General features: G+C 44.2%; 1 protein-coding gene across 3 annotated transcripts in view; it reads left to right on the top strand.

Annotated features, from left to right (window-relative positions):
* Positions 1 to 23,066, top strand: part of LOC118268317 (intermembrane lipid transfer protein VPS13B) — a 136,378-nt gene that overhangs the window by 82,284 nt on the left and 31,028 nt on the right. For all 3 annotated transcript variants that reach the window (XR_004783024.2, XM_050704327.1, XM_035582796.2), the window contains exons 49-58: positions 7,403 to 7,541; positions 7,944 to 8,067; positions 8,373 to 8,482; positions 8,827 to 9,011; positions 9,360 to 9,506; positions 17,171 to 17,375; positions 17,798 to 18,018; positions 18,221 to 18,297; positions 20,275 to 20,462; positions 20,813 to 20,928. Coding sequence is in view for 2 of the 3 variants with exons in the window: in XM_050704327.1 (XP_050560284.1) it covers positions 7,403 to 7,541; positions 7,944 to 8,067; positions 8,373 to 8,482; positions 8,827 to 9,011; positions 9,360 to 9,506; positions 17,171 to 17,375; positions 17,798 to 18,018; positions 18,221 to 18,297; positions 20,275 to 20,462; positions 20,813 to 20,928 (1,512 nt within the window). In the remaining variant the exon portion in view is untranslated. The remainder of the gene's footprint in view (positions 1 to 7,402; positions 7,542 to 7,943; positions 8,068 to 8,372; positions 8,483 to 8,826; positions 9,012 to 9,359; positions 9,507 to 17,170; positions 17,376 to 17,797; positions 18,019 to 18,220; positions 18,298 to 20,274; positions 20,463 to 20,812; positions 20,929 to 23,066) is intronic.

Here is a 23,066-nt window from a genome sequence, read left to right as displayed (position 1 = left end):
TTGGCACAACAGCCTTATCGGCAAGCTTCCTGCGTATGGACTTCCCGCTGATCTGTGCAGATGGATTGCAGACTTCCTGAGGGATCGGTCAATCCGAGTAGTCATTAATGGCTGCTCGTCTGACCAATTTGGTATCAACGCCAGGTATCAGGGGTCAGTACTTTTAGCAACGCTCTTTTTGCTGCACATCAACGACCTGCTTAAGCCCGGTATCTTTGGGTATGCAGATGACAGCACAGTTGTTGAAAGGTATGTGTCCGATGCGCGGACTAGCGGAACACAGATCCAGTCTCTAAGAGAATCCATGGTCGAACGGTTGAACTCGTCCTTGGAGGCGGTCTCCGATTGGGGTGACGCCAACTTGGTCAAGTTCAACGCTACCAAAACCCAGGCTTGTCTATTCTCTGCCAAACGGAGTCAATTTCCGCTGGCTCCTACTTTCCGAAATGTATCCATTCTATTATCTGATCATCTTGTGCTTCTGGGCGTAACTCTATCGCCAACGCTAAACTTCGGCTCTTATACAATGTGATAGGGGTGGGACTTCTAACCCGTTAAGGCTGAGTACTACATTTAATTTTATCGACAAAAAAAATAATAGGGGGGGTTGAACCCCTAATTGAAAATATTGAAAAATAGTGATTTTTGCTAGGGTACCTGTGGACCCTCTAGTTGGGTACTAAATGCATACTTACCTAGGGACAGGGGACACCCCCTAGGCGGACCTTTTCTTCCCCCACACTCGTTGGACTCACATGGAATTAAATAAAACTAAACTTACAAAAATTGCTGATAAGGAGGTGGAAAAAGTAATTTCGAGCAAGGACAGATCATGTTCGGTTTCGAAAGGGTTGATGACTCGGTCATATTTTAAACGACCAGCTACACCAATGGGAGGTGCAATAAGCGACAGTGGCGAGTCAGACTGCTCGCAAATGTCAGCTGTCTCTCAAAAGTCGACAGTTTCTACACGTGCACCTAAACGTACTCGGACGACGGCTACGTCTGACCAGGCTTCAGCTGAAAACTTGCCTGGTGTAGATAAAAACTCCTTGGAGAAGCTAACCAAGGAGAACGCAGACTTGCGAGCAACAAATAGCTTGCCTCAAGGAAGCAGTCGTAGAGCTAAAAAACCAGCTTAACGCGCTCTCTCAGCAAGGAGAAAAACCAAAGACAAGCTCCAGCCTCAGGGTTAGGTGGCTTAGCACCGGATACTGTGGCTCAGCTACGATGGTCCATTGCCATAGAGATAGGTGGCATGATGGACGCAAAGTTGGCTGCTCTAGAGGATAGGTTGTTGCCAGAGAGGAGGCTACGCCCGCCTCTTGCCTCGGACGCCGGGACAACTGCGGTTTCTCCTCCAGTCCAGACGGAGGCGAAAGCCAATAGGAGGAAACAGAATAAGAAAAAGAAGAAAGGCCAAGCTTCTACACTAGCTGTGTCAGAGTCGCCAGCGGTATCTACATCTGTTATTTCGGTACCAAATAGGCAAATTGGGAATACAGCCCCCCAGGAAACCTGGTCGCTAGTGGTAGGCCGTAAGGCCAAAAAAGTAAAACCGTCGCAACCTGCTAATTTATATATTTATATAAATTTATCTGGTCAACCACGCCCTACGCAGAAAAAGCAGCAGGTTAAACTACCGAAGGTTCCTACTTCCGCAGCGATTTCAATATGCGTGAATGAGAGAGCCAATATCAGTCTAGGAGAAGTAATGTCTATAGCAAGGAGGCAAATCAATATTGCTGAATTGGGTATTACCACTGACTTATTGCGAGAGAAACGTGCTGCTGATGGTGGAATCGTGCGACGACTCAGCCTCTAAAGCCGATAACCTTGCTAATCGTATGAGAGAGGTCCTTGCTGGCTTTCCGGTCGTGATAAGACGGCCAACTAAAATGGCAGAAGCAAGGGTTATGGATCTGGACGACGCAATAACTCCAGAAGAAGTTGTTACAGCTATAGCGAGGGCCGGTGGATGTTCCCTTCAGGACATCAAGATTGGTGAAATCCGGCGACCACCGACTTCTTTGGGACACGTATGGGTACGGGGTCCTCTGGCAGCTATGAAAAAACTGGCATCTGACAAGCGCATGCCACTGGGTTGGACGTCAGTTAGAGTTGAGGTACTGGAGCCACGTCGCATGATGTGTTACCGTTACTTCGAACTAGGTCACGTTCGGAGTAGGTGCACTAGTGCGACGGACCGGAGCACTCAGCTACACCTGCGGTGGGGCACACAAGGCTAGGGAGTGTACATCCCAGATTGTAAGATGTCCAGTCTGCTCGGATCAGGGTCGTCCAGTCGTCGATTTCGAATGTGATTTTTTTTTTCATCTTTATGGCAACCGAGTCTCCAATACAAAGTTGTCGACTATTCTGCCAGTGTCGAGTGGTAACGGTATATTGTGAACCGTCGAATTATAACTTTGTGGTAGTTTTAGATGTCATATTTTAATATTATTTTCATTAATAAATTTAGACATTAACTTAATTAATTTAGGAGAAAAATAAGTAAGAAGGGAGTGGAAATTAATAGGGAGGGGGATTTGTATTTGGAGAGAGAATTGTAAAGGTCGAAAGACTGGGAATTCAATTGGCAAGAAAAGATAATGTGGTCCAGAGTACCCTCACCGAAACCACATTCGCACAACGAATTGTCACGCACGCGGATCTTACGAAGGAAGACTGGACTGCTGCAGTGGCCAAGTCTGATTCTGCACAAGGACGAAACAGTGTGTCGGGAAAGTCTCGTGAACTTAGCAACCAAGGTTTCCGCCGGATGTCGGGCTGGATGGTAGCGTAATAAACACCTTTCTGTTTGGAGGAGCCTGCCCAAACTGCAGACCAAGATTTGAAAAGTTTGTGTTTGGTGTCTGCCCGTATATCATACCCATACACAACATAATTATGCCGTTCAACGTCGTTCGTGGCCGCAAACTTTGCCAACGTATCTGCACACTCATTACCACATATGCCAGAGTGGCCAGGGATCCATGCAATTTCAATATTAAGGCCATCCCTGTAGCAGGAGAAGAGTAAACTTTTTATTTCCGTAATTAAACTGTTGTGGGTGCGAGAATGGAGCTGAACTTGGCTGAGAGATTGAAGACGGGCGTCAGTCAAAATGACCGAATTTTGGAGGTTGTGCGCTTTAATAAATTTTACAGATTCCAAAATGCCAACACATTCACCCGTGAAGACAGATGCCTCAGGGGGGCATTTGAAGAGGAGAGCAATCTTGGAGTTCTGAAAATACACGCCCCTCCTGTACCGTTTCGGGACAATTTTGATGCGTCTGTGTAAAAAATATTCCAACCTCTCCAGTATTTGCTCAGGGCACGGTTAAACTCGCCCGTAGCATCTACGGAACTTTTCGAGATGCCAAGCCCCAAGATCACTTTTGGCCTGAAGTGAATAATTTCATATGCGGAAGAAAAACCCGGCAACACAGGATATTGATTGATTGGTGCAGAGAGGTTTTTAAGCTCCCTGTACCTAACAATCACGGGAGGAACAGCTTTATTGTTCCAGTAGGAAGAGAAGTTATATGAAACAAAGATTTGATCTAAGATAGGAAGTAGGGGATGTGATGAGAGGGAGAGGACTTTGGAGATGAAGCGGTCTGCCAAGTATTGTCTTCGAAGGTTGAGGGGAGGCTCTACACATTCAACCTGAAGAGGATATATAGGGGATGATTTCATAACTCCAATAATTATTATTCTAAGGCATTTGGCCTGGATGGAATCTAATTTTTTAAGTGCTTCCTTATTGCAGGGTGCAATAAGAGAGCAGCAATAGTCCATCACACTTCTGACCAATGCATTGTAGATGAGTTTTAATGAGTAAGGGTGAGCATCCCACCATACCCCAGCTAGCACTGAGTATCGAAACTGAGCGTTCACATTTTGCAACTACAACGTTTATGTGCTCCACCCTAGACATCCTTGAATCGAGATAAACTCCCAAGAATCTAGCGCTGCCTTTGATTGGGATAGCCTGATCGTCTATCTCTATCCGAAGATCCGGAGTGCGACGATTGCGGGTAAAAATGACAGCTGAGCTTTTTGGGGCGCTTAAAGATAACCCGTGATTCAGAAGCCATTGGTTTAATGAGGTCAAAGAGACATTCATGGAGAGGGCATCATCTGTTATAGAACTGTTGGTTATTCTTCAGCATGCTGATATCGTCAGCATGCTGAAGTACATTACAATTAAGATTTAAACAAGAGGGAAGATCATGTGTATAAATATTATAAATGATGGGACTAAGGACTGACCCCTGAGGTAAACCTTTCCAGGAGGTTTTCCGTACTGGGCTATCCTCAGGAGAGGATGCAGCTTATAATTCGGCAAATCCCACTCGGGATTTTCAACCTTTGTAGTTTCTGCCTGAGAAGGGGTAAGAGAACAGAATCATAGGCCGCTGAAATGTCCAGAAAGACTGCAACCAACGACTCCTGCCTGCTAAGGGCTAGTCGGATGGCTGAAGTGAGGGTACCCACACTATCAGCCGTACCCAGACCTTTCCTGAAGCCAAACTGAGTCGCCGGAAGCAGCCTCCGATTTTCAACCAACCATTCAAGGCGGTTTTTTACAAGATGTTCGAGAGTTTTAATGAGTATGGACGATAAGGCAATAGGTCTGTAAGACGCATGATTACCAGGATCCTTGCCAGCTTTTAACAGCGGTATAATAACCTGAACCTTCCAAGTAGGGGGAACATAACCTGAAGTAAAGCAAACATTGGCCCAGTCAAGGTAATATTGTTTTGTTTTAGCACCTGCTTTAGTAAGGAAAGAGTAAGGGAACCCATCAATCCCAGGTGCTGAAGCCTTTACATGTTCGAGTACCGTTTGAAACTCTTCTGGTGTGAATTTCGCATCCAGCGGGTCATGAGTTTCCTCATCCCAGGATCCCGGGCAACATTCATCTTCACTAGGAACATATACTGGAGCAATATTATTAAGAAATTTGTTACTCAGACATTCGGGTAATGAGATAGTGGGAGGTTTGGTGGAGTTCCTAAAATTTTTTACTCTCTGCCAAACTGTAGCTATTGGAGTGGATGGACTCAGTGAACCACAAAATCTCTGCCATCCTTGTCTCTTTTTCTTTTTGAACAACTTCCTTGACTTAGCCAAAATTTGCTTGAAATTGCCTAACTTGAGAAACGAAACGAGTAACAATGCCTGCTATTGATACTTTTTGCAAGCTTCGGGGGGTTGTTGCGAGAGATAGGAGGGGTCCGAGACTGCTGGTCTCTTCCTACTGCATGTTGGTTGGCAGAGTAAGTTTGAGGAAGTGTAACGGTTAAAATCGGGGAATATTCAAAGGACTTATCGCGGGGTCGGGGGGTTTCTCCTCGTCCATCTTTAATTTTGGTAAAAAAGTTAAAACTATGAACCACGACCTTATAAAACACGCACACACAAGAAACACGAAAGTTAAGTATTTTAATTCAGTTCTCAATATATATTTATTTTAATATTGTGTTGAAATTTTTTTGACAGTTCTTTCAAAAAAATATTTAATTTTTGTGTTTTACATTTTACAATTATTCACAAAAGCGATGTTATCAAGTTGTCGTCACTGTGTTCAATCAGAATTTCCAATTCTATTTTAGATTATTTTGTTATTTTCACAATAAAATCAAACAGAAAATTGAAAAAAAAAAAATAACCGGGATCGACTGACCGTCAGAAGTCGACCATGAACCTAAAATCCTTATCAACAAATCCAAATGTAAATATATTCAAGTTACAGCTTCAAGTGACATTAAACATTGACACTTCATGTTTTCATCTGAAACCATGGTTGCTAAGGCAAAGGTAACGACTGCATTCTGCCGTTTATATGACGTCACCACATGTTTTGTGATTTTAATTATTTTTCTCAAAAATAAAAAATAAAATAAATATGACATAAATATATTTGAACTCAGGATACGAAAATAAAGAAATGATATTTTTGTTTCCATGTCGTATCAGTCTTGAAATGTTGTCAATTGCGAACTGCATCCGGTGCAAATGCTCACCCCGTCCGGTATTAGTCCTGGGAGATTTTAATGCCCACTCTAGAGCATGGGGTAATACCCGGGACAGGCCAAGGGGTCACGCAGTACAGGACTGGGCGGCTTCACTCGACCTCCGATTATTAAATCGGGGGTCTGTTGCCACATGCGTCAGGTGGCAAAGGGAGTCAATTGTAGACCTCACATGGGCGACTCCTTCTCTTGCCTCTAGGATAGTGGATTGGAGAGGCTGAGGAAATTGTCACACTTTCCGACCATCGACACATCGTGTTTGACGTAGCAACCAGTCTCACCGATGGTCGAAGTCGTCCAAATTGTAACCCACCGGCACGACGATGGGCCCTCAAAAAGCTCGATCAAGATATGCTCATCGCAGCTGCCAACGTTGTCGCCTGGCCTGAAGGTACTTCCCAAGGAATGTCGCCCGATCCGCAAAGGGAGACGGTCTGGTTTAGGGACAAAATGGTGTCAATTTGTGACGCCTCTATGCCCCGAATCAGGTGCAGCCTGCGTCCTGCAGCGGCCTACTGGTGGTCGGAAGACATTGCACAACTACGCTCTGCCTGTCTTAGATACCGACGCCAGTTCCAGCGCACCCGTCGCAGACGACAACCGCGCGCTACCGAAGAGCAAACAACCAGAGCCTATAGAGCATACAGGGAGGCAACTATGGCACTCCAACGTGCCATTGCAGATGCCAAGTCTCGGTCCTGGAGCGAACTCCTCGAGGGGCTGGACAGGGATCCTTGGGGAAGACCGTACCGTCTGGTGATGGGTAAACTCCGTCCATGGGTTCTCCCCCTAACGGAGACCATGAATCCAGACCTGCTGGAAAGGGTCGTAAGCACACTCTTTCCAGTAGTGAGTAGTCTCTCGTATTAAAATTGTGTCTGTCGCTTCTTTTTTCAAACAATAATTGTTTTTTTCTTACGTACATAATATTTTCGTAAATGAATTGAGAAGGCACTGTAAGAATATTTATAGTTTTAAACAGTTCTCTCAAAGATTCGCGACGGGGCAAGTTATATATTGCTCGAATAGCTCGCTTTTGCAAAATAAAAATTGATTCTACATCCGCGGCTCGACCCCACAGCAAAATGCCGTAAGACATTATGCTGTGAAAATAGCTAAAATAAACAAGCCTTGCTGTATTTACATCCGTTAGCTGCCTAATTTGTCTGACTGCATAAGCAGCTGAGCTTAGTCTCCCCGAAAGTGCTTTTATGTGGGGCTCCCATTGTAGTCTGTCATCTAGTGTGATACCCAAAAATATAGTCTCCTTAACAAATTCCAACTTGATTTATAATAGACATAATAGGTCATAAAATCAGAAATACTATTAAAACAATGGCATCGGTCTATCAACAGGAGCGGAGCCTTTAAGATCTTGAGCGGTGGTCAGCTGCCGATGGCGTACCAAGTGATGCTGTACGGCAGTGCGGTGTCGTGGCGCTACCCGCACCCCAGGGCTATCATCAGGCTCGTCGCCTTCCCGTTACCAGGACAGGTAATCTATAAACATCATAATTATAATAATTATAACATCATATATTTTAAATAAGAGCGTTATTTTTTGTGACTATCTGTAGTGAGACCGGACGAGACGCTTATTTGATTTAAAATCAAGCCCACGGAATTGTACTGTGTTTATTCAAGATTTGAGACAGATTTGACAATTCTGACTTAAATTGCGCATGCGCATCTTATCGTTTAACGTTACATTAAGTCTTATCCGTCACTCACGTATGGCAAAGTCTCAGACTTTTTGATGTAACACACACTTCTACATTGTTATAAAATGAAAATTACGTAATATCCCCACTAAAGGATTATTATTGATAATGTGGTAACCGCACTTCCTATGGTGTTTCTACTCTTTGTACTAATGTTGTGCTAACTTGTTTTCTAGGAGACAGAAACAAATTGTGTGCTGGAACTGTACAACGGTATGTTGGCAAAGTGGGAGTCGCACACGTACTTCAAGATACCCGTTGGGGAACCGAGGGAGCTCAATCTGCCAGTCAGTCCACCCGGTAAGAGATTCCACCTCCCGCGCAGCTTTACTCGTATTGTTTGGCTCGCCTGCCTCGATAAAATGTACTTACTATCCAACACAAAAAATGATTATTCAATCCGATTTGGTAACACTAAAAAACACCATTTTGGATTCCGTTTAATGCTATAGAAAATATAGTTATTCAGATAACTTTAAATCTTACATAGAAAAGTCGATAGCACATGTTTGGCTACTCAATTTACTTCGAACCAAATCAGAGCGGCGATCTAATACCTTTTTTAAGAATTAATTTATAATATTATATGTTTTGTAATCGTACAGAAGCGGTGTTCGCAATAATGTGGCGGTTCCGCGTATGTGAAAACGTCGAGTCGCCCCCTGCGCCTTACGAGTTTGTGTCGAAACGGTTCCTACCACGCAGTGATCCCGTGGTAAGATGAATTACATTATAACTATAATACTTTAACTTCAAATAAATAAAGTGCATCTAGTGAGCACAAGAACTGTACTGGCACTTACAAAATCGCCACGTTGTGCCAGTAGATGGCGCTATTCAAAACCCACATTGCGCGTGCGATGTTTGTCATTACTTTTGGTAGGATTTGTTTGAGTTTCCCTATCTTATTCGATTTTGGACATCATTTTATTAGGTATAAGTTACTCTCATTTTCTACTCTCCTTTATCAGTCGTCATCACATGATTACTATCTTATTTCTGATTTTTATTTACCAATTCTCCGATGTTTTTTTATTAAAAAAAAACCTTATTTTCTAGGTAATTGACGAGCAGCCAGAGTACACGGATGGAAAATCAGTAGCTGGTGTGTCGGCGGAACAACTGTCGGGAGTGTTGCGCGTCGACTCATACTTTGCGCCTCGACTCATCCCTCGGACGAAAGCCATGATGCGTGTCGCCAGTATTAACTTACATGTGCATAACTCACTGCCCTGTTTAACTAGGTAAGATTAAAAAACATATAGAAAATTGTGCGGTTTCTGCTTCGCAAATGATGCTGCTACGTTAAACGTTCGTCCGCTTTAGCCTTAAACTATACCCTTATATATATATTTTTTTTCGAACCCATACAACGTTACAGTATTTGAATATTCAAGCAAACGGCGTATGTACTCTTTTGTAAAAGCTAACAACGTACTTATGACTTGTACAGTAGGTATTGGTATATCCATTGATGGCCCTGATCGCTTACCATCAGGTGGCCCATCTGCTTATTAGCCCCATACCTACTGTAAAGTTACTTAGCATTGATGAATAAGTATATTATTCTAAATTATCTATTTATCTTGCAGTGGAGGGACGCCCCTGGAAGGCTACTACGTCTCGAAGCCTCTGATGCGTTCTCACCGAGTGCTGAGTGTGACCGCGCGGTCCACGGCGCTCCATGCATTGTACGGCTCGCCCGCCGGGACGCTCGCCATGGTCGACACTAAACTATCGTGAGTTCTTTTTTTTACATTTAATGGGTCGACGTTTGGCCGCTATCTCACCTGATGGTAAGTGATCATGCGGCCTACGGTGGAGCACGTCTGCCCCTAAGCAACCTATTCACTCGGGCCTTGAAGACACCCAGGTTATACCCATCAGGAAACACAGACTCCGGCAAGGAGTTCCACTCCCTAGCAGTTCGCACAAGGAAGCTTGAAGCGAAGCGCTTCGTGCGAGTGGGTGGGATATCTGCCATGAAGTGGTGACGCCTCGCCGATTGTCTTGTGGTTCGATGATGAAAAGGACTAGGGGGAATCAAGTTGTGCAATTCCCCCGCACACTCTCCGAAATGTATCCGGTAAAAAACGGAAAGGCTTGCGACCTTGCGCCTGTGTTCAAGGGTTTGAAGCCGGACCTCCACAAGCGCATCATCGTTGATGAACTTCTTGGCACGCCTTTCAATGTGTTCGAGCGCATCCAGCTGGTATTTAGCCGAGCCGTCCCAATGGTGAGAACAGTACTCCATACATGACCGAACCTGCGCTTGGTACAGGCTCAGCAGTTGTTTCGGTGTGAAGTACCGTCTCACCTTCGAGAGGATACCCAACTTCCTACCAGCCAGATGCGCCACCGACATCAAAAATATTTTTTTAAGATTTTCCACTTTTTGATATGGGTGACGTCATCATATGGACAGAACGATAGTATCTGTGCCATAGTGTGGTTGCATTAAAAAAGTACAACTGTCAATAATAGCTGTCTGAATAGAACTGTCAATAATAATAACCTTAATATAGGCTGTAAACAATAAAACCTGTGATAAAACGTAATTTAACATATGATATGGACAATAATGGGACTGACAATATCATAGGAGTATATTAATTCTGTGATACTTACATTAAAATGATCTTCGCGACAATACATAGTATAAACTTTGTAACATTTCGCACCAGCTCTCGACACCACTTCTATCGTAAGTCTTCCCTATTGCGAACGAAGATTTTGTTTGGACTATTTTTCAATTACTGCTGCAACTTGGAACAAAACACTTTCTGTATTCCATTTTCACTTTATTCAGAAGAAACTTAAAATTTGAAACTTTGTATTTTTTGTAAACAAAACCGAAACAAACTGACATGACATTTATATTTGACAGTTGTAGGTTTGATTCAAAACTTTTTAATTTTTGAAACATGAGGCAACGATCCTAATGTATACGTCCGATTTGAAGGACAAGCAAGGTCAACCGTATTTTAGCTACACCAGTTTGCATAATTATTTGGATTAGATTAGTTAAGGTATTATTTTTATGTGTCTTACTATGTGCATGCCGGATTCACATCTAGTAGATGTCAATCCGACATTATATCCTATATTTTATATATTGAATGTGAGATTGTACATCAGTTTTGTGAATTACAATAAAAAAAAACTAAATATCAATAAATAATAAATATTTAAAATTTTTAATTAGTCCATAATGATTAGTAAGTCTATTCCTCGAAATGGTTTTTCAATTACGAAATTTTATACATTATGAACAATGCCCATTGTATAATTGGATAGATAATCTCACTAATTTTAGATAATTATTTTTTAAAACCCACACACAACCATTTTTATTACTGTGGCAAACCTTCGAAAGGCGGATAGCTTGCCACTAACTTTTACTTGCGTCTGTTACCGGCTTCTCCGAAACTTTGAAGACCCCAGTTACTCTACATTGTGGATACTGATGGACACAGGCATGGAGAAAATTCTCTATGCCTGTGTCTATCGGTCGCACAGCGGAGATTTGGAGACGACCAGATTAGCGCAATACCTAGTGGAGGCGGCGGATGCAGCTCGGCAGAGGTACCCTTCGGCCCAGTTGGTGTTACTGGGGGACTTTAACGCCCATCACCAGGAGTGGCTGTTCCCATACCAGTGCACTGACCATGCTGGGAGGGATATGCGTAAGCGTGCGCTGACGCTTGGCCTGACCCAACTTGTCCACGAGGCCACAAGGGCTCACGGGGATACGCAAACTGCCACCTGCTTAGACCTTCTGCTGACAACTGATCCAGACAGCAACTCAGTGTCAGTTTCATCACCCCTGGGTAGCTCTGATCACTGTCTGGTGAAATCTGTATCCACACAATCCCCGCAGGATCCTTGTCCCAGAGAATCTCGGCGGATGTGGCGGTACAAGTCAGCAGATTGGGATGGGATGCGATCTTTCTTTGCATCCTATCCTTGGCGGCCTGTTTGCTTCTCATCCAGTGACCCGTGCGGCTTGTGCGGATGCCGTAGCGGGGGTGTTGCGTCAGGGCATGGAATACTACATTCCATTTTCGGATGCAGCATCTTTCGGTGGCACTCGTCCATGGTTTGATGCCGACTGCGGACGTGCTGAGGCGCGAAAGCATGCGACATACTTGGCATGGGCAGATGCCAGGCGCCGTAAAGCTGGCGACACTCCTCAGAAGAAGAGAGCCTTCAACCGGGCTGCCAAGTCTTGCAAAAGGCATTGCGGATGGCTCAGTTCAACCACATTGGCCGAATAGGGAACAAACTTCTAGGCTTCCTATCAAGCGGGCAGTAAAGCGTTTTCGTCCCTGGCCAAGGCGGTTGAATCGAACTTCTGCCGCCCCTCACTTCCGCCTCTCCTGGGGTCTGACGGGACGCTGGCTCACACCGCAGTAGAGAAAGCGAACTTGTTTGCTTCTCTATTTGCGGAGTCTTCATGTCTTGATACTGGTGGCGCTATGCCTCCTTCTCTACATAGCATTTGTGAGACGAAAATGTCGAAGATTCGCATCCGACAGAAGGAGGTATATAAGACGCTGCATAACGACCTCCTCAGCGATCGGCAGTGGGGACCTTTTTGCGTATGCCACCCACATTATGAGCGAAATCATCGAGAAGCACGGGAAGGCATTAGCGATCTCGCTTGATATATCTAAAGCCGGGTCCAGACGAGTGTAACGTGTAATGTAATCCACCGTGTAATGTAACACGAATTCTACGTGTGGACGTACGAACATTACATGTAACGCTGCGGGCGCTCGGGGTTGATCCATCGGCTGTCGGTTTTTCGCGCGAACACAAAGACGCTCGCAGTGCTCGTTTGGACGGCGTTCGTGACGGTTGTGTCGTATGTACGTTCATGATGTGGAGTGACGAACAATCGCTTGAACTTATTAGTTTGTATCACGAAAACCTATTATTTGGGATCCAAAAAACCCGCAATACTTTAAGAAAAATCTGAAACACGATGCTTGGAATGATATTGCTCATTCATTGGAAAGAGATGTAGAGGATCAGCTATCACGACCTTCCTATTCGGCATGTTCGTAGCAACTGAGTGGAAACAGCTTAAATATTTTTGCGTTCACAATTCGCTTTGCGTTCGCCGTCCACACTGTTGATGCTAAATTACACGTAATCTTACATTACACGTTACACTCGCTGGACCCGGCTTAAGGCTTTTTATTTATTATTTACAAATTACGCCAATACGTTATACAGCCAAAAGAAGAAATTAAAAACTAATACAATTCTCAACAAAAGAGATACAATTAAAAACAAAAACAAAAATTATATACCTAAATAGTAATTAAACATAAACACATCTTTACAAAATACATAATATTAATTTATATTACCTAACATCCATCCTCTCACAAAATCTCAAACATTCACGACACACATCTATCCATCTCATTGCAAACAAATCACACTCCGGTGCTGAGGTCAGGAGAGAATTGAGCATGGTGAGTACTCGGACCAGCGGAGAATTAGCATGTGCCACTGTACGCGCTTCCGGGACAGCTAATAAGGGATGCTGACGCGGTCGAAGTTGGTGTGTAAGCAGCCTCGGTACCGACAGCCGTACTACCCGACTCACAATCTCTAGACAGTCAGATTCTCCTCGCAACGTCCTACAGATCATAATCATTAAGGAGTAATTACGTCTCACCTCTAACAAAAACTTAGTAGGGTATAAAAAAGGGTAATAGCCAAACCCTTTTTTTTGTACAAAAACCTCAAAAATGCCTTTTGTACTTTTTCGAGCATTAAGAGAGCGTAAGTAGTCTTATAAGGATTCCATACCAAAGACGCAGATTCCAGCTTACTTCTAACGACAGCCATGTACACCAGCTTAATTGCTGCTATATTATCAAATTCACGCATATTGCGATTTACAAATCCTAATCTACGATATGAGTCTTTGGTAACCTTCCGCATGTGGTCTTGAAAAGTAAGACGAGGATCGAACAACACCCCTAAATCTTTTACAGAATAGACACGTTGGATCTTCTCTCCTCCCAAATGGTAATCCACATGTATGGGTTTGTGAGCTCTAGTGAAAGACATCACATTGCATTTGGCTGTGTTGAAATTAAGATGGTTTTTAATAGACCAGTTACTTACGGAATCAATGTCACTCTGCAATGATTCCATGTCTGCTATAATCCGAATAGCGTACACCAGTTTGAAATCATCCGCGTAAAGTAAGCACCCAGCATATTTAAGGGAAGCTTCTAAGTCATTCACCATTAGGCCAAATAGCATCGGTCCCAAAATCCATATCACACTTGATATGGAGCCGAAATAAAATATCTATGCCTCACATACTGCGGCATCATTGTCAACCCTGTCGAACGCCTTTTTGAAGTCGAAATAGATATCATCATCATCATTATCATCATCATCAGCCGAGAGACGTCCACTGCTGAACAAAGGCCTCCCCCTTAGTCCTCCACGTAGAACGACAAGCCGCCATCTGCATCCACTGGCTCCCCGCCACTCTGACGATGTCGTCGGTCCACCTAGTGGGAGGTCTGCCCACGCTGCGTCTTCCGGTCCGCGGTCGCCACTCAGTCACCTTCCTGGCCCAGCGGCCATCAGTCCTCCGAGCGACGTGGCCTGCCCATTGCCACCTCAGCCTGCATATTTTGAGAGCTATGTCTGTAACTCTTGTTCTTTGGCGAATTTCCATATTTTGGATTTTGTCGCGCATAGATACTCCGAGCATAGCCCTCTCCATCGCGCGCTGGGCGACTCTGAGCCTTTCTAAAAGGCCAGCAGCTTGAGAGGAATTGAATAGCTTCTGGAGGACTAAAAGTATCGGTTTTCCACCCGCTCGCAGAAGTTCCGACGTGATTCCGTCATCGCCCGACGCCTTGTTGTTTTTAAGCTGTTTGAGAGCCATCCTAATCTCGTACAGGCTGATGTCTGGGATATCCTCAGTGTAGTGCCGCGTCAGTTTAGCTCATGGGTTCCGAGCTGTACCGACGATGGGTTGCCGTGTTGAGCTGCCATCCTCGGTCTTCAGCCTCATCTTTTGACTTTGCCCAACAGACGAATTCTTTGCGAAGACTTTTGAGCCCTTGTTTCGCTCAATTAAGCCTCTGACTCTTGCGGCGTTATAGGCCCGCAGGTCACGTCGCATGTATATCGAGATTCGTCTATTGAGCTTGCCGTATTCAGACATATCGACTGAAGACTGCAGCCTCATCTCGCTACGATCCTTAAGAAGCTTTAAGGTTCCGTCGGAGAGCTTTTGGGGCCTGTTTCGGCGGGGGGTCTTTTAGAATTCTGACCCCACTGCTCGGACAGTTTCCATCAACCCATTATTTATCTCGTCCACGTTTCCACAATCGGCTAGACACTAGAAGCGATTTTGCAGTTCGAGTTGGAATTGCTCGGGGTTTTGGATCTGAGCACATCCAGGGCGGAGCGTGGACTTCACCAGGCGTGACCGCTCTAGTTTTACATTGATATTCAGTGTGCCTCTGACAATACGGTGATCGCTACCGGTTTTCACCTTCGCTATCACAGAGACATCACTGAATATACGTCTCTCGGTCACCATGATGAAGTCGATCTCATTTTTGGTAAAACCATCAGGGCTTATCCATGTCCACTTCTTGGCCGGTCGCTTCTGGAAGAAGGAGTTCATCAAATAGAGTCTCTCCATCTCCATAAAGTCGACCAGCCGCTGGCCCCGATGGTTTCGCTGCCCATATCCAAATGGCCCTATTCTCAACTCATCGCCATTCCGTGTGCCCACCTTTGCGTTGAAATCCCCCATCACAACGGTGAAGTGTGCTTCGGAGGAGTGTATGGCTTTTAAAATTTCCTCATACAGACCCTCTACTTCATCGACACAATGTGTTGAGGTCGGCGCATATACCTGTATGACTTTCAGCGAATACCGGTTAGATATTCTGAGTATAAGGTACGCTACCCTGTTCGACACACTGTCAACCTCACACACGTTGTTGACGAGAGATTTGCGGATGAGAAATTCGACACCACCCTGGGATTTACGGTCACCTTCCCGGAAGAAGAGCAAGTTGCCGGAATCTAGGACTATCGTATCCTGACCCTCTCTTCGGATTTCAGATAGTCCCAAGATGTCCCACCGTATTTTGCTCAATTATTCCTCCAGCTCGACAATCTTCTCATCAGTCCGCAGTGTGCGGATGTTGTGCGTTGCCAGGGCCAAAGTTCGTCGGGGGTGGTAGCGCTTTCTCTGCCGGGGATTCTTAGCACCCCCTGCTCCGCCGTTACCTGATCCGCTACCTAGATCAGGAATAGCGGAGCTGCCGGGGACTGGGGGCCGTGTAATATTGTTGTCGCTCATAGTGAAAGGGGGGGGGGGGGGGTGCCGTAATCCCCACGCTTGGCAGGCGGCTTGGGGATCGCAGTTAGGTAATGCTGCTGCCCATTCCTCGGTGGCTGGTCGCAGTTTTAGGACGTACCCGGGTCCGAAATAGATAACATTGACCTGAATGTTTTTATTTAAGTGTTGCGAGAAAAGATCGACTAACGTTAAAAGGTTAGTATTAACAGAGCGGTTCACTACAAGTGTATGACCGTTTGTTTTGGGGATAGGTTGCACACGGGAAACTTTCCAACGTTTAGGATATGTCCCTGTGTTTAACGCTAAGTTGAATATATGAAGCAGCAGTGACCTCAAACGACGTCCTCGACCTCAACGCTAAGCTTCGGCTCTTATATAGAGTCGACGGCGCATCTGGCTGGGAAGTTGGGTATCCTCTGGAAGGTGAGACGGTACTTCACACCGAAACAACTGCTGAGCCTGTACCAAGCGCAGGTTCGGTCATGTATGGAGTACTGTTCTCACCTTTGGGACGGCTCGGCTAAATACCAGCTGGATGCGCTCGAACACATCGAAAGGCGTGCCAAGAAGCTCATGAATGATGATTCGCTTGTGGAGGCCCAGCTTCAAAGCCTTGAACACAGGCGTAAGGTTGCAAGCCTTTCCGTTTTTTACCGGATACATTTCGGAGAGTGTGCGGGGGAACTGCACAACTTGATTCCTCCTAGTCCTTTCCATCATCGAACCACAAGACAATCGACGAGGCGTCACCGTTTCATGGTGGATATCCCACCCACACGCACGAAGCGCTTCGCTTCAAGCTTCCTTGTGCGAACAGCTAGGGAGTGGAACTCCTTGCCAGAGTCTGTGTTTCTTGATGGGTATAACCTGGGTGTCTTCAAAGCCCGAGTGAATAGGTTGCTTATGGGCAGACGTGCTTCATCGTAGGCCGCATCATCACTTACCATCAGGCGAGATAGCGGCCAAACGTCGGCCCATAACCTAGTACAACTTTTCGTTTAAAATGATATAGATAAAATTTTATTCTTTTGTCTCCAGCTCCGACATAATAGACTGTTCGACGGGAACGATGGAGGAGATGGTGGAACAGTTCCGCCTACAAGGTGGCTTATCAAGCAAACAAGATTCACTACTGACTGCCCGCTACCGCGCCCTGACTACTGGCATTCACGTAGCGCTGCAAATACCAAGGCTCAAGACCCTGCAGTCTCTCTGTCAAGATTGGAAGGTGGCGTATGACGAGGTCAGTCTAATAGACGATTTTGTGCTTCTCATTAGGCGCTAGTGTAGTTTTTGGCCTATTTTACGAATATATTTTACGAATATAATATATGTACTTATAATAATATTATCGTTATCAAATCTTACATTACATTACTAGAAAACCTTTACATTTGCAACTAATTTGGAAAAGGGAGGCTCTTATGACCAATTGAAGTGTTTGTAAGCAAACAAATATCTTGCTGGGCATAGGAAATATTATGAGGATGGATTTTAGACAAAAGCGCCATCTATTGGTGTATTGGTAGTATTAATAATGATTGGCGCTACTAGTGATATCTATCGTGACATGTGGCGATAAGCGTTCATCGTTTTACAGTTCCTACGTATAATCAAAATATTATAAAGTGTTTTCAGATTTGTTGTATTGTATAAATGTTACAGTATTTGACCAATTCGATTGCGGCATCTGTGAGCGAGGATGATGAGGAAATGTCAGAAGAGATTGAGCAGGATGACTCGTTGGCGGCTGACGAGGCGGCCGTGACATTAGAAGGCAGAGTGTCGCTTTGGATACACAATAGTTGCGTGTCCGCCATGAGGGTAGGACAAGAGGACACCGAAGAAGTTGTACCACTCGGCCCGGGTGCCAAACTGGCCTATAGGTAACGTGCTGGATCATTTGCGCAGGAATAACTAGTTGTGTGAATTAGTTGTGGTTTTTCCGTATCTCGATGCAAAGTGCATGTGAATTTGTATATTTGAAAGTAAACTCATGACACAAGATGGTAGCATTTTTTTTTAAAACAATAATCTCATGGTTACCTGTTTTCAGAATTATTCTTAAAGTCTTTGTTAATTTTCCAGATGGCGTAGTCCAACGGCTCCCAAGAGGCTTCGGCTCGCACTGGCTGGTCCTTCAGCAGATTGGCACTGGTCTTCTAGTAAGTTTGCTCTTTTTATCACTTGTGTGGTATTGTACGCTAGTGAAATATTGTTAATCTTTATACTTCGGCCGTTCAGAGAATGCGTTCCTGACACCTATCAGTTAGCCACGACTAGTGACGGGCACACCATAACACTGAGTTCATTACCGTTCCTCCAAAATGAACCGCCGCATTATTTTAAGATTATTTTCGTTTTAAAGGACCATGCCAAAATTGGTTGGGCAGTGTCCCATCCCATCAACAGACATGGAACAAGTTTCAATATCATTATTACGTCCCATGAAAAGTACAGTACCAATTTTTAGTTCGGAATTCGATGGGGTTTTCTTTAAAATAAGAGTTTAGAAAAAATAAAGTATTTTTATTTTAAAATAAAAAATTACATTTTTGACGATAATTACAAAAAGCAATTGCTACAATTTACTACTCCGACTCACTGGAGTATCGCCCTGCACCGCGCACCCGACTCACTGGGCATGCAGCGGCACAGTTCCGACTCACTGGAACTAGGGACAATCTACACTGGCTCTGGCACCGCCATCTCAAGCATCGACCGCCGTCTCAACAGGATTGACCTCCGGTCTTGAGGGGGAGTGATATGGCGACACCTGATAATTGACAGATGACAGAAGTCGCACATAGACTATCGACGAGCAAATCAACGGATGACGTCATAAATATTCTGAATCGCACATATGAAGTTTACATGCGAATTAACACGGATAGAAAATCCCAACGAACAACAGCTGGGCAGAAAGCCCGCCAGGCTGCTCACCTCGTCTGGTCGGAGGATCCTCCTTTTCTTAGGGAACTTTACTCTCTGTTCCCTAAAGGTCCAATAAACAAGCAGAGGTTAGTAATAGTCGCAAACAAGCCGATAACGCATAAATAAACGGCGCGAACACAGCAGAACGTACTAGCCACGACTGAGGGAGGTGTGCGGGCGCAGGCCTCGAAAGGGTGCGGTCGGGGTAACGGAGCAAGGAAGGAGGATATACTACGTCTTACGGCTAATCTCTCTCGAGTTTTTTTAGTTAAATAGTACATTTTTAACTCAGTTCTTAATACTTCATAAAACTGTATAAGTATAACATATTTTTTTTATTACACGATAACCCCATATCCTACAGTGATGTCGCCATAGTAAAAAATAATCATAATGTCTAGATGTATTTAATGACATAGGTTTGGCATCTGTTGATGATATGGGACGATTTTTTGCATGGTCCTTTGACAGAATCATTTAATATTTATATTTTAGTTATTTAAGTGGATACCAAAAATATATAATAAAATTGTTATTGTGTTTTGTAAATATATATTCATATAATAAAATTATTCTTTGTTACAAAGTTACAATCTCTATTTCTATGCAATAAAGTAAGTACATTGAATTTAATGTGCGTACAGAATATTAATCAGACTCCGATCCGATCCGATCCGATTCCTGTATAAGAACAGATTACGATACTTGCCTGTTTTTTTAGCACAGCACTACAAAATATAAAGCGCTGACATAACCTTGTAATAGCGCAGTATAGATTTAGAAAAATATTGTTTACCAAGTTATTTGACACTCAGTTTGGCACAAAATTTTATAATTTTGTGCCAAACTAAGTGCCATTCATTGATTTATTGATATAATAATGTTGTTTTAATACTCCTCAATTGTTAAAACGGTAAACAACCAGCAAAAATATTTTTATCGTAACTGCAACGCCATTACAAAGTTACGTCGTCAGTTTAATCGCGACGTGTCAGGAACGCATTCTCTGAGCGGTCGAACTATAGGTTTGAAAATCACAGTGGCGAATATTGTATAGGTTTATAAACGGTTATTGCTACGCAAATTCTTCTTTAAATGCAGATATTTACTTATATTCCTACTGAAAACCTGACGTTCAAATTAATTTTGAAAAAGGATAAACTATGTAATAGTGTTAAACATGTTGAAGTTTGTGTTTTGCACATCAGGTATACCTTTCTTGGCGGGCACCCACCGACTAAGGATCGATACTCCGGACCAAACGAACAGCAAGCAAATTTCTACGACAAGCGCCTTCGTCCATGTGAAGGTTGAGGAGACAGGAGCCGCTAGGAACATGCACCTCTCCGGGAGATTGGTGCTCGCCAATATGCTCCGAGCTACACTACTGTATAAGGTAAGTGATATATTAATCTAATGCTGTCTCGTCCATTGTATATTTATAAATGAGTGATGATCTATACAATATCTAGGCAAGGACAACAAGTGTACGAGAGCCATGCTTCGCCACGAATGGGTATGCTCGACTTGAGTGATAGCACGGCCCAATTACCCCCTTCCCCGATTCCCCAACAACCCTTAAATTCCTAACCCCCAAAAGGCCGGCAACGCACTTGTAATGCTTCTGGTGTTTCAAGTGTTCATAGGCTTCAGCGATTGCTTACCATCAGGTGATCCGTCTGCTCGTTTACCGACTTATTCCATAAAAAGGGAGAGTTAGAGTTTGACAAATATACGTTTGTGCAGGTCCGTGCTCACTGCAATGAAGCTTCCCAGTGGCAGACGGTGTGCTCGGGTGAGATGGCATCGGAGACTGTCGGCCGCAGCGTCGTCTGCAGTACCGACTGCGAGATGGTGCTCAAGTAAGTATCTTTTTGTACTATGGTTCAAAATGCTGTAGCATTGGTGGAGGTGTAGGTGGCCATTCCTTCTACTCTTCACGGGTGTCGTACTAGCCGACTAACCATACTAACGGGTGTCATAGGAACCAGACGTTTTACAGAAACCGGGCAGCAATGCTTTCTGATAAACCTGAACCTTTTTGACTGAAATCTCCAATACGCAGCCTGTAAGCTGTCGATGTGATTGTAGTTAATTATAATGTACCAAAAGTATCCTCCAGCCAGACCGTTATGTATGTTATAGTAGAGTGGACTCGATTATTATGGTCGGCTTCTCGTTTAAACAAGTTTCTATCTAAACGTTGTGTAACGCCATCTCTTGAGGTAAACACGAACTTGCTGCAGTCGTTACGCCATCTAGAGTCGTATTCAATTGCCACTTTGCCATAAAAGGTGAGAGTGGCATCTATCTATAACATCATTATTTTATACACGGTTAGTTAGAAAGATAATTATACACTAACACATTTTGGCGCAACATTTGGTCGGTGCCTGTTAGCCACGCAGAGGATGGCTGGATATGTGATGTTGAGCGGAGGTGTGAAACTGGGCCAGAGATGGAGGAGGTGATAATCACCTCCTCTGATGTGAGCAGTGCAGCCTGTTCGGTCCCAAATTGGAAATCACCGGGGCCAGACGGGCTGCACAACTTCTGGCTCAAATGGTTCACCAGTTCACACGCTCGCTTAGCATCGCAGTTCCAGGCAGCTTTAGAAGCTGGATCGTTGCCCCAATTTCTAACAACAAGCGTTACCCATCTGCTCCATAAATCAGGTAGTTCCACTGAACCCAAAAATTATAGACCAATTACTTGTTTACCATCGGTCTATAAACTTCTTACATCTATTTTGAGAACAAAAATAACAAAACATATTGAAAAATATTCCATTATGTCTGTATCTCAAAATGGATGTAGGAAGGGGTCTCGTGGAACTAAGGAGCTACTCCTCATTGATATGGTTGTAAGCCAACAGGTTCGTCGGTCCCGAAAGAATTTGTCTACATGCTGGATAGATTATAAAAAGGCATATGACTCTGTGCCACATACATGGCTCATGAGGGTGCTGGAGTTGTATAAAATAGATGCAACTCTACGCGCCTTCTTGCAGTCATGTATGAAGCAATGGAGTACTGTGCTTTGCTATCCAGGATGTAGACAAATCCAAGGGAGTGAAGAACCTGTAAGGATAGTGCGAGGAATATTCCAGGGTGACAGTCTGAGCCCACTATGGTTCGTGCTTGGCCTTGAATCCTCTCAGTACTTTATTGGAGGCTTCAGGGCTAGGCTATCCTTTGCGGAGAAGGGGTCTAGTCATATCCCACTTGCTTTACATGGATGACCTCAAGTTGTTTGCTCCAAGTAAGAAACAACTGATGGAACTACTGAAAATAACTGAAAAATTTAGTAGTTCCATCAGAATGGAATTTGGAGTAGATAAATGTGCTGTCATGCATGTAAAGCGAAGAGGGATTGTGGAATCTGAGGGTCTAGAACTCTCAGATTTCACAAAACTAAGAGCGCTCTCCGCAAATGATACTTACAAGTACCTGGGTATGTCAGAAGGATTAGGCATTAATGGACCGGACATGAAACAATCGTTACGGGAACGCTTCTTAGGCCGCCTGAATAAAGTGCTAAAAAGTTCATTATCAGGCGGAAACAAGGTGCGAGCCTATAACGGTTGGGTCATGCCGGTTCTGATGTATTCTTTTGGTATACTCAAGTGGACTCAGACTGAACTTGATACCCTGGATAGGCGAGTCCGAACACTGCTGACTGCAAATCGTATGCATCACCCTCGTTCATCGATCATGAGGTTGTACATCCCGCGGAAGTGTGGGGGTCGAGGCTTATTAAATGCTAAGACCCTTCATAACCGTGAGGTGTGCAACCTGCAGGGTATGCATCGAGAAGAAGCAGCAGTGGACAATGGATTCACTCCACTATATTTAGTAAAAGAGAACTGGCGCAAACCTGTGGTACTAAGCGTCAATGATAGCTGAGCTCCTTGCGTCCTTGCTATGCAAGGAGCTCCACGGACGCTTCTTCCGGGCCCTTCATGGACCCAGTGTAGATTTTCTAGCGTCCGTATCTTGGC

The sequence above is a fragment of the Spodoptera frugiperda genome, chromosome 25 (genome assembly GCF_023101765.2).
Source record: "Spodoptera frugiperda isolate SF20-4 chromosome 25, AGI-APGP_CSIRO_Sfru_2.0, whole genome shotgun sequence".
NCBI lineage: Eukaryota > Metazoa > Arthropoda > Insecta > Lepidoptera > Noctuidae > Spodoptera > Spodoptera frugiperda.
The sequence above is the reverse complement of the archived record's forward strand: the minus strand, read 5'-3'. Positions and strand labels throughout refer to the sequence as shown.